At 46.7% G+C, this 11468-nt stretch overlaps 1 protein-coding gene across 1 annotated transcript; it reads right to left on the bottom strand.

The window, feature by feature from the left end:
• Window positions 1–3722: 3722 nt before the first annotated feature.
• Window positions 3723–11068, bottom strand: Nlrp10 (NLR family pyrin domain containing 10). The gene is made up of 3 exons (XM_057779596.1): window positions 11040–11068; window positions 6859–7159; window positions 3723–5467 (listed from the first exon to the last, which is right to left on the bottom strand). Exons 2-3 carry the CDS (start codon window positions 7133–7135, stop codon window positions 3723–3725), a joined length of 2022 nt encoding a protein of 673 aa, XP_057635579.1. The 5' UTR covers window positions 7136–7159; window positions 11040–11068.
• Window positions 11069–11468: the final 400 nt, after the last annotated feature.

The following is an 11468-nucleotide window of genomic DNA, read 5'->3' as shown; positions in this document are numbered from 1 at the left end:
CTGTGATTGCAGAAGAAACTCAGCAGTGAAAGGGAGACCCCAGTGCTTTCCACAGAGATGTTCAAGGCATTTGGCCCCAGGGATTCATGGGATATCAGCAAGACCTTGAGTAACAAGAACTAGAAGTAGTTCTAAAATGTTTTTTACAACATTCATAAGTGGCCCGAAAATGTTTTCTTGAGAAACAGAGAGATGGGCTGGAGAGAAGGCTCTGCAGTTACAGGCACTGGCTAATCTTCCAGAGGACCCAGGCTCAAGTCCCAGCACCCACATGGTGGCTCACAATAATTTTTAACTCCAGTTTCAGGGGATGCAACTCCCTTTTCTAGCCTCCACCTGCATATGGCACATAGACAGACAGATATGCAGGCAAAACACCCATACGCATTAAAAAGACGCAGGAGAAAGAGGAGGAGGAGGAGGAAACAATGAGGCAATGCAAACCCATTTCAGTGAGGCCAGCACGAATCCAGCCTCTGGTCTGGAACAATGGGAAGCGAGAAAACAAGTACCCTCTGTTCTAAGTGTGGAACAAGAAGATGTACCATGACCTGTGTGTCCCGGCGACAGGATACACACATAGACCTTGTTATCTGTTCTATACTCAGGGTCTTGTGAGTTTCAATCCAGTGTTACCCTCATAGCATGATAGAGAGACAGGAAAGTCATGGGGCCATAGATGGGAGAAGAGGGTAAGTAAGGAATGGGTGGACACAGCCTCTCTCCGCCTGAAGCCACTGCTTCCTCTAGCCACCAGGACCAGACTAGTCACCATAGGGAGCCATTACTTCTTGTCTCCCCTACATTCCAAGGAACCCTAATCCATTAGATGTGCTTGGATTTGTATGACACACTATTTTTTCTATCTGAATCCCTCCTTGGCGAAACTATCCTTATTCATGCAGCCACTGTGGTGTAGGCATTTGACCTAGAGGGTGTGGTCATCTTACCTGGGCCATGCAATCCAGGACTGGCCTGGCAGAAATGTCTATCTCCTAAGGCCACAGTGCTGGAAGCTTAGGACATTTCTAAGAACATGTCAGAATCCTCTCCAACTTCTTTGCTAGAAGATTGTGGGCTGGGTATAATTATCATTTAAAATTGAACTTTTTAATGAAATCTTTTCTAACACATAAAAGTGACTCTCTGAAATGAAAGCTAAAGGCAACGATAAAAGTAGCAACAAAGAAAGCCAGTTGTGGTGGCACTTCTGTGTAATACCGGCACTCAGGAGGTAGAGGCAGACCGATTTCTGAGTTTGAGACCAGCCTGGTCTATGTAGTAAGTTCAGGAGAGCCAGGGCTATATAGAGAGACCCTGTGTCTGAAAAAAAAAAAAAAGTAGCAACAGAGGGGTAAAATATCCATGATGACATTGGTAGAAAGAGCAGCATACTATAATATCCACCTCTGAGAGGTCCAGGAACAAGGGCCAGAAGTTCAAGGTCATCCTCTACTACATAGTATGTTTGAAGCCAGCTTTGGCTAAGACCAAAGATATTCTTCTGTATATATGTTGTTTTTGTTGGTTAATGAATGAATAATCTGCTGAGGCCCATGATAGGGCAGAATAGAGCTAGGTGGGGAAACTGAGCTGAATGCTGGGAGAAAGAAGGCGGAGTCAGAAGCCATGTAGCTGCAGCAGGAGACAGATGCTGAATGTTGGATGGAACCTTACTGGTAGGCCACAATCATGTGTTGATACACAGATTAATGGAAATGGGTTAATTTAAGATATAAGAGCTAGTTAGCAATACATTTAAAGCTATTGGTCAAGCAGTGTTTTAACTAATATAGTTTCTATGTAATTATTTTGGGTCTGAGCAGAGGGGAACAAATGAGCAGCCTCCAGCTATAAACTGGCGCCCAACATGGGACCAACTAAACCCACTTAAAACCTGAGAGAGCTTGGAAAGAATAGGGTAGGCTCTGCTTGCTTGCAGCAGGAGCACCATGCCTCCTTTAAGAGAGGAGAGGTGCAATAAAAACCTGAAGCTTCTTTTAAAACAGTGGCTTCCTGGTTCATGCTGCCAGCACAAACTCTGGCCCTTTCAGGAGGCCCAGCACTTGAATGGGGTTCGTGAGCAGAGTGCTACAACTTTCTTAATGACAATATAGACCCACTGTGTGCCTGAAAATGGAGCAATGTACATGGCTTTCAGAGGCAGCAACCAGCCTCCACCAACAGACCATGTTTCAAAACAGAAACATAGAGCAAGTAATGTTCAAAACTAGAATTCAGGAAGCTTCTTTTATTGTTTTCTGGCTTTTTATAAAAGTATTGGATCATTTTTTTTTACCCAAGCCAATTTGAATTGACTATGACTCCTAAGTGAAATCTTTGAACATTGTCTACAGTCATAATTGTGTATTAGATTCACATTGCTTAAACAGGCCTCCTTGGCACCAAGAACATGCACGGATATGGCTGTGCACCTGTTTCATTATTTCCAATTTTTCCATGACATTCAAAGGTTGGTCTTCTGAGAGCATCACTTCTTTGGAGAGACCACACAGACTATCTCAATGGGTACCAATAAGTGCAACTGGCTGTCAGTAATCCAGTTATCAATTGCTCTCTACAAAAGCTCACAAGCACACAGATTGCTTCTTAGACATATTCTGTATATACACACAATCTACGGGTTCCCCTTTCATGGGCATGATTGTCAAATGTCAGGTCACCATGTTTCCCATATGGAAACCAGTTAATAGTCAGGGCTACAGGGTCCTAAGCTCACCATTCAAGGACTAGGATCCTGAACTCAGACATTTAGGCATGTCTGGCAGATGATCTGAGGGATCAATTCATAGGGGGGAAAAATGAGAAAAGCAAGAATCCTATAGATTTTCTGTGAGATGCTAAGGGACCCATACTCAGTCATGCTAGAGCCAGCAAGAGCCGCTGAGAAGATTAAGTCCCATGCTGGCAGGCTCTGTAGGCCTCTGCATGGCTAGCAGAGGACAAAGAACTCTCTGAGGAATCTGAAAATAGGTGGGGCTCCTGACCCTACCACAAGCTCCGCAACTATGAAATGCGTTCAGTCAACTTATTAGACCTGCAACAAGAATCCTTTTCTTCTTCCCTTCTCTATCTAGAGTCCCAGAGCAGGAGAAGAATGACATACCTGTTCTTAGAATTGCATCCTCCTTTCATGGAGGAAAGACAGTTGATGGCATAACTGGTGCTAACAGTGATCATATTAGTACAGAATTAAGTCAAGTCATAGTAGAACTTCCAAGACCAGTGTTTAGGGCCATAACAATCCATAACCCACTTTTAACAATAGAAAGTATAGACATTTCTAGAAAGAATCAGATGCTAGTCTTTATTTAAGCAACAGTGAAACACAAATACAGAGTCAACAGGACTTTCTGCTGTGTCCAGCACAGGTGTGTTCCACATATGCCCACATTTTACAGAATGCATATAATTCCCGCTTTATTAATTTAAACAGTTTATTTTATTTATAAAGGAAGCTAATATCAGATTTAAAAGTCTTAGTCATTGATTAAACATAGAAGAGACTACTTAAAGCGACCTCACACCACAAGAGGTACTGATCAGCTCCTAGCAGGAGAGATGCTAGCTAACTAAACTTTAGACACCCACGGTAAAGGCTGGCTGCTCCCAATGAGCCATTACACACATTCTGTGAGTCCCCTGGTCTTTGATTATGTGATTCCCTCTTCTGTTTGTCACTGTGTCCTTCACTCTCTCTGTTACCCATTCATCGGCTCTCTCAGCTCTCCATCCTTTTTAACTCTCTGTCCTTCCCCATCCTCCTGTCCCTCCACCCCACCACCCTCCTGACCCTTTATCTCTGTACGCCCCTTTTCTGTACTTGCCAGTCTACTGTTTTTAACCAGCTGGGCAGACTCCTCTGCCCCTCTGTTTTTCCCATTAGAAGCCCCCTTTTGTTTCTTCATGCTAGTGTTGGTTTTCAAGAGAGGACTTTGTACCCGCCCCTTCCCAAAGCTGCCTTTCACTGAAAACAGCCTCTCCTTGCCAGGTCTCTTTTCATCTGAATGTTGAATATTGACGGTGACATCTTTCACCTGGATACCTTGTGTGAGCTTCCTTATTTTAGAATCATAGAGAGAGAATTCCAGATCCCACGACCTGTTGTACTTTATGGCTTCTATTTGTTCTTTAAAATACTTCAGTTCCTGTGTTACAGAGGGGGCAATTCTGAAGTAGAACTTCAGCCCCAGGCTCAAAGTGCCATCTGTTTTCAACATGTCAGACAAGAACTGCAGGCTGAGGGTCATCTCCTCAGAGCTCTCCTGCTCCACCAGCTTCGCCACCTCTCTGCGGGTTGCCTCCCCCAGCTGACTCTGGTCCTCCTTCACGAGGAAGGACATGGCATAGAAAAATTCCTGGAAGCTGACGTGGCGAAAGCTGTAGAGCTTCTTGACTCCGAGCCCCTCGCGGTAGTCGATGCTGTTCAGGAAGGCGGTAAGGCTGGGGCCATCTAAGCTGTGCTTTCTGAGGATATCTTCTTCGAATAGCAGCCTCTGGTGCTGGATTCCCTCAGCTGCCAAACTGCACAGACTCCTCAGGACCCTGTGCCGGGTGAGCACAGAGCTGTCCCCATTGCCATCAGTGGGCAGGAAGGCAGACACATAAGCAGTGAAGATATCTGTACTATTGTTAGGTGTCTCTGAGACTTCCTGGCCTCCTGCCATCTTCCTCTTCAGCCAGGAGCAGACCACCCAGCAAATGCCCGGAACCTGGCATGCTTTGTAGAGAACATCATTGTTTTGCACAAAATCAAGGGCATTTCTCGCTTGCTCCTTATCCATAAAATAGGAGTTGAAATAATTCTTCCTCTCATCCTCAGAGAAGCCTAAAACATGGACATGTCGCCTTTCACCCAGCATGGGTTCCAGACTTTGCAAAGCCGGCGGCCGAGTGGTGACGAGGAGGGAGCATGGTACCTCCCTTCTCCTAATGAGAATGTGTAGTACACACTCCGCACGACTGGACTTCTGTAACTCGTCATAGCCATCCAGGACGAACAGGAGCCGCTCAGGCTGCTTCAGAATCTCCGTGACTGGAGCTTCATCATCTCCGCAACACCAGCAGATGAGGCTGGACAGGTCACACTTGGGCAGCAGGACCACTTCTCTGCAGCTCACGTAGAAAACATAATCGAAACGGCCTGGATACAGAGTCCCTTTGGCCCAGTCCTGCACCAGTTTTTTGACCAGTGTTGTCTTCCCGGTGCCTGCAGATCCTTGCATCACGACTATGGGAGGGGCTGAGCAGGACTTCGCCTCCGGAGCAAATAAAGCCTCCATCCTGATTGGACCCAAGTCCTGTTGCAGGTCCGAACAGGAAGGTGATCCAGGACTCCCTGGACCTGATGTGGCCACCAGGAGCAGCTCGTTGTGGCTGCTGTTAACACCCCAATCTGGCCTCTCCTCCAAGCAGCGCACGTGCTCTCTGTAGATTTTCCTGTAATCTGAGTAACATAAATGGGGTTTCGGGTTTCGGAACGGGAACAACAAAAGGCAAACTGACCCTTCAAACCCTGAGTTTGCTTTTTTTTTTTTGTTTGTTTGTTTATTTTTGATTGAATTTTTCTCTTTTTCATTTTTAAAAATTTATTTATTTTACATACCAACCATAGTTTTCCCTCCCTCCTCTCCTCCCTTCCCCTAGCCTCACCTCCCTTCCACATCTCCCCCCATCCACTCTTCCTCACGAGTTTGCTCTTTAGTCTCATCTCCTGCCCTCTCTAACTTGTGTTGCTTTGAAGTTTATAGCTGTGACTTAATGAAGTGAAACTACTGTGTGGTGTGTGTGTGTGTGTGTGTGTGTGGTGCGTGTGGTGTGTGTGGTGTGTGTGTGTGATGCGTATGTGGTGTGTGTGTAGTGTGTGTGTGTGGTGCGTGTGTGGTGTGTGCGGTGTGTGTGATGCGTGTGTGTGGTGTGATGTGTGTGTGGTGTGATGTGTGTAGGCATGTTTTGAAAGTAAGTACATTTGTACGTACACATGTTCATGAGACTGTGCTGACAGAGTGTGTGCATTCTGGGGGGAAGGGGTGTGTGCACCTCAACATCAGTGTGTGTGCAATGTGCAAGCTCCTGAGGAATCCTGTAAAATTTCCTCCTGGGGCCAGGTGAGGACAGAGAGGGGAGCGAAGGGAAGCTGAAAGCTGGTGCAGGAGCCGAGTTTGTTCCTGGTAAGGGGTGGGTCAGAGCTTAATCCACAGCTGAACAAAAGCGAACAAGCCAACAAAAGCATGGACTCTGCTACTGAACTGCTGTGTCTCTGTTACAAGCCCCTTACTGGCTGATCTATCGTCACAGCTTGCCCACTCCCATGTCTGCAGCACAGAAGGTCTCAGGAATGAAAAGAACCTGGGAAAGATCACAGGTGCCAATACAACCTCTGCACCCTGCCGCCCCACCCCAAAAATAGACCAGGTAGCCATTTAGGCCCCATCACTTTCTAGGTTCACATGAGCCCACTGACTTCTCCATGAACAGCAGTCTAGCTGTTTATGAATTTGGGGAGGTGTGACCCCGCACACTCTGAGGCTGTTGTTTCTGGTTAGTGGAAGTCACTCCACCAATACTGTTCTCCATCCACTCCCCTTCTCTAGAAACAGCGAATATAATAAGGAGGTGAGGTTCTTTAGCCATAAGACATCATAAAGCTCTGCCTTCCGCTCAGGGACTGCACCCAACATTCTTCAGACCCCTTGTCTGGAGACCCTGGGACTCTGCAGATCCCCAAATAAGGAGAGGACAGGATAATGGAAGGTATAGATTACAGGCTCTTAGCATCTGTGGGGCCTGGGGGTGTCTTTGGTGCCACCTCACTTCCCTCCCTTGGGCTGCACTCACCATTCAGACAAACCTGGCTGAGGTAGTCCACAAGTTCCATCAAGTTCATGGCCTGCAAGCTCCTGCTCACAACTCTCACGGCTTCCTGAGCTCCATACATCGAAATCAGTTTTGATGCGAGCTCCACCCGACTCAGACCCTCCAGTTCCCCTCGGGCCAGATGAAACTGGGTCATAGCCCGTAAGTGGAACTTCAGCGTCTTGAAACTATTCTCCTCGAGATCATTCAAGGCCCAGAGCAACGCCTCCCGGGGGCTGCTGGCTTGTGCCAAGGCCATGGTGGTCAGAGTTCAGCCAGCCACCTGGAAGTGAGAAGTAGTGAGACAAGGCTGAGTGGGAAGCAGCCTGGAGACTCCTCCTCCACCCTGCCTGGTTGGTGCTTGGCAGTCTGTGGAGCAGAGGCTTAGCAGAGACTAGGTAGACAAAGCTCTGAGAAAGGCAAGTGGGTGATTGTCTGACTTCACAGGGGAAATTGTCTAATCATCCCTGTTCTATCAGATAGTAAGTATGACTGTGTGGGTTACTGTCAAGAAGGTCCTCCTTCCTTCTGCCCTTCCTTCCTCTTCTTCCTCCCTTCCTTTCTTCCTCCCTTTCTTCCTACTTATAGACATGTTTGTGTGTGATAGGGTCTCATGTTTTCTAGGTCAGCCTCAAACTCTTTCTGTAGCTGAAGATGACCTTAAACTTCTGATCCTCCTGGCTCTGCCTCCTAAGTACTGTGATTACTGCCATGCGGTACTATGCCTGGCTTTGTGGGATGCCGGGGACTGAGCCTAGGGGTTCATGTGTATTAGGGAAGCATTCTCCCAGCTAAGCAGTATCCCCAGGCGCCCATCGACACTCAGTGCCTCCTTAAATTATCATTAAGAAAAAAAATGTTTAAGTTTTTTAATTTCATAAGTGAACATGTCTTTGATTGTGACTATTTCCAAAACGTGTGTTATCTGCTGAGACCACAGAGACAGAAAACAGGAAATCTCCATCCTCAGTCCACTGCTTTGTACACCAACATCATAAGCACAGCCACACACAGCGTCCAAAATTGGTCTCCCGGTAAGGAGTCAAGTTCAAATAAGGCTAAGGGAACAGACACTATTAGTGCTAGACTTGAACCCAGCATCTGCTAAGGGAAGGAGAACAACAGTAACTAAGAGGAGACTTCGGAATCCAGGAGACACCTGTCATCCAGCGTCATGAGGAAGCCATTGTGGAAGTGTGATGCGGTGCTCAGAAAAGCCTTTTGTAATGGGCTTGCTGTGACTCGAATATCAGTATTTTGACTGAATACCAGGGAAAGGAATAAACCTCTGAGCAACACATTAGGACACAGGAACACTGGGGATTCCCTACAAAGCTCCCGTTCTGGGGAAACGCATTCCAGAACAAGAAGACGACAACAACAGAGCCCTGGACCAGTCAAGTTCAGGCTTGAGGAGCTGGAGATGGGAGAATGACTCAGCTCCCTGGGGCAAGAGGACAAAAAGCTAGCTGTCCAGGAGAGCTACAACAGGTCCATTTTCAGCTCTGCTGGCCAAGCCTGGGTCCTCTTACCCAAAACCCGCCAATTAATGATTATCTGGTAAGGTCAGAATTCCAAGTAAAGGTGTGAATTCTCCAACATGTACTGTCTGTCTATGGGCACAGTAGGGGGGGTGGGGGTGGGACTGGAACACATGAAGGACCTCAGTGAGCAAGGAAGCAGAGATCTGATGCCTCCACATCAGATCCGTCAGCTGGCATGAGCAATTGTTCACCAGGAGAGAACTTGACCCCTTAAGAGGCAGAGGCAGGTGGACCTCTGAGTTCGAGGCCAGGCTGGTATGCAGAGTGAGTTCCAGGACAGCCAGGAATGCACAGAAAAACCCTACTGAAAAGAAAGAAAGAGAGAGAGAGAGAGAAAGAGAGAGAGAGAGAGAGAGAGAGAGAGAGAGAGAGAGAGAGAGAAAGAAAGAAAGAAATAGAAACTTGACCTCATTTGCAAACATTAAACTTGGGAAACAAGGGAGGGAGCAAAGGCATGACCAAAAGAAAGAACCGAAGATGGTCCACATCCCTCCTTGAAAGAGTTTGTCCTCTCGGTAACTTGACCCTAGTCCAGACTGGGGTGGTTGACAAAGGAAGTGGAGCACTGTCCCCACACCCTCTGCCACTGTGCCATTTCTCCAGACTGGTGAAGCCACTGCAGGGTGGGCTCTGGAAGAAAGAAAAAGGAAGGAAACAGGAACTGTGAAGCAGAGGTACAAACACATTCCTAAATGCGCCTAAAAGACAGCTGGCCAGTTGGTCTAGAGAGTAGGGACATCATCCTCTCCCTAAATGTGGACCAGTTTCTCCAAAAAGATTGCCTTCTAGATGAAAAGAGCAACAGATTGGTAGTTTAACTGATGCCTTTGTCTTCCTGAAAAAGCTATGGAGAGACAACCAAAAGGTACAGACAACAGTAAGTTACCAGAAAGCTAGAAAAAAAAGTAAAATAAATATTTTAGGAGCAACAAAAGAATAAGACATAAAACACAGCAAGCTAAAGCACTTAGGCGAACAATGTTTGCATACAAACAATAGAACAGCCACTGGATGGCTACGATCTCTATTATAACCTCAATGAGAGGACAACAGCCGAGAGGCTGGAAAGATGACTCCATGGCCAGGAGCTCTGGCTGCTCCTCCAGAGGACCTGGGTTTGATTCCCGGCACTACACGGCAACTCACAACCATCTACAACTCCAGTCTCAGGGGGTCCAATATCCTCTTCTGGGCTCTGAGGGCATTGGGCATGCACCTGGTGCATAGATATGCATGCAGGCAAAACACCCATATGCATAAAGTCAGTTTTTTAACATTAGAAAGGATGGTAATGGAATGATTAGGGTAAAAGGCCAATGAGTGACACCTAAAACCTTGAGTCAAAAAGCAGCTGTGTGTGTACTGTTTAGAAGTACAAAGACGCAGCAGGGTTAGAAAGATGGTTCAGTGTATAAGAACACTGTCTATATAAGCATGGCACCTGAGAAGCAAGTGTGAGGACTTGAATTCATATTCCAGCACCCATGTAAAACCACTGAGGGTGGGTGCATGAGAATGACTGAGGTTTGTTGCCCCCTAACCTAGATCCAAGCTCAATGAAAGTTCCTGTCTCAAAGGAACAAGGTAGAGAGTTATAGTCCAGAATACCTGACATCCTCTGGCCTGTGCACACACAAAGTACCTACACTCACACACATATGCACATATGCGACAAACACATAATATGTCTGTCTGCCTCTCTCTCTCTCTCTCTCTCTCTCTCTCTCTCTCTCTCTCTCTCTCTCTCGTGTGTGTGTCTGTCTGTGTGTGTGTGTGTGTGTGTGTACAAAGACATAAGACAGTTAAAAATTTAAAGTAGTTGCCTTGGGGAAGAAGGATGGTGATGGTGAGAAAAATGAAAACTGAAGGCACAGACTTTGTAATAAATTGAATTTCTGATACATACACATGTATCACTGAGATGAAACAATAGATCATCTTGGGGAAAAGATAGGTGGCAAAGAAATGGAGGTAACATGTGTAGTCTTTCAGGAAGCTTCTCCATGAAGGGACTCTGCGAAGTGATGGGGAAATGCTAGGCCAAGGAAAGGTCTTTGTTCTCACACAGAAAAGGGATATTTTTAAATGCCAACAAAAAGCATCCAAAAGAGAGATCAGGCTAGACATCTCAAATGGGCGGGAGGGGGAATTGAGACTGGAACTGGATTAGGACCCTAAACAGAGGGAAAGCCGGAGGGTGGCTTCGGTGAGAAAGGCTCTGGGAAGGAGAAACAACTGTGTGGGTCTCATGGTCAGAAGATGGATGTAAGCATGTCTAACAGAAGTTATATTCTATACGATGTACGGCTTATAGGATCTCCAAAGGGCTTGAAGGCAGCGGTGGTAGGGGATGGGAAAGCCAGGGGGTGAAGGAAGCCAGCTCTCTCACCTGTGCACCTTAATCCCTTCTCCAAATCCCAACCGCGGTGCTCTGTGAGCACTCCCTGGAGTTCAGAGGAAACGGCAGGAATGGGAACTGACTTGCCCAAAGCCTTAGCCAAGATCAGGCTAGAAACAGAAACCAGAGCACCAGAGATTAAGCAAGAAGCCAAGATGAGAAAACAAAAGAACGAGACATGACGGCATACGTAGGGTGCCCGGAGAGCAGAGGCCACTTACTGCACCAACGCCAGCTCTCAAGGTCTAAGTCACTGGGCCAGACTCTCAGCAACACCTCAGTATTTATAGAAACAGGAACTGAGTTTAATTAGATGGGCGGAGGCAAGAGATGAAATGGTGTTAACCCTGTCCTGGCTAGAGGCAGAGATGACAACTAGAGAAACTGAGTCCCCAAAAGAGAAAAGATTAAAATGGGGAAGGCAGGACCAAGAGTAGAAACAGATAGAAAAAGTGGGAAAGACGAGATATAGGAAAGACATACAACACATAAACTGAGCAGGAAAAAACAGAGAGGAGAGAGACAAGAGCAGGGAGCTGGCTAGAGCGCGCGTGCACGCGTGTGTGTGTGTGTGTGTGTGTGTGTGTGTGTGTGTGTGTGTGGTGTAATGTTCCTTCCAATCCCTGAAATAGGCTAGGTAAACAGCCTAT

Source organism: Chionomys nivalis, chromosome 8 (assembly GCF_950005125.1).
Source record: "Chionomys nivalis chromosome 8, mChiNiv1.1, whole genome shotgun sequence".
Taxonomy (NCBI): Eukaryota; Metazoa; Chordata; class Mammalia; order Rodentia; family Cricetidae; genus Chionomys; species Chionomys nivalis.
The sequence above is the reverse complement of the archived record's forward strand: the minus strand, read 5'-3'. Positions and strand labels throughout refer to the sequence as shown.

Excerpts from the sequence above, each read along its gene's own strand:
- Nlrp10 (XM_057779596.1), bottom strand. The coding sequence starts at position 7,135 with ATGGCCTTGGCACAAGCCAGCAGCCCCCGGGAGGCGTTGCTCTGGGCC. Across the intron at positions 5,468-6,858 it reads CAGCCAGGTTTGTCTGAATG|ATTACAGGAAAATCTACAGA; the intron begins GTGAGTGCAGCC and ends TATGTTACTCAG.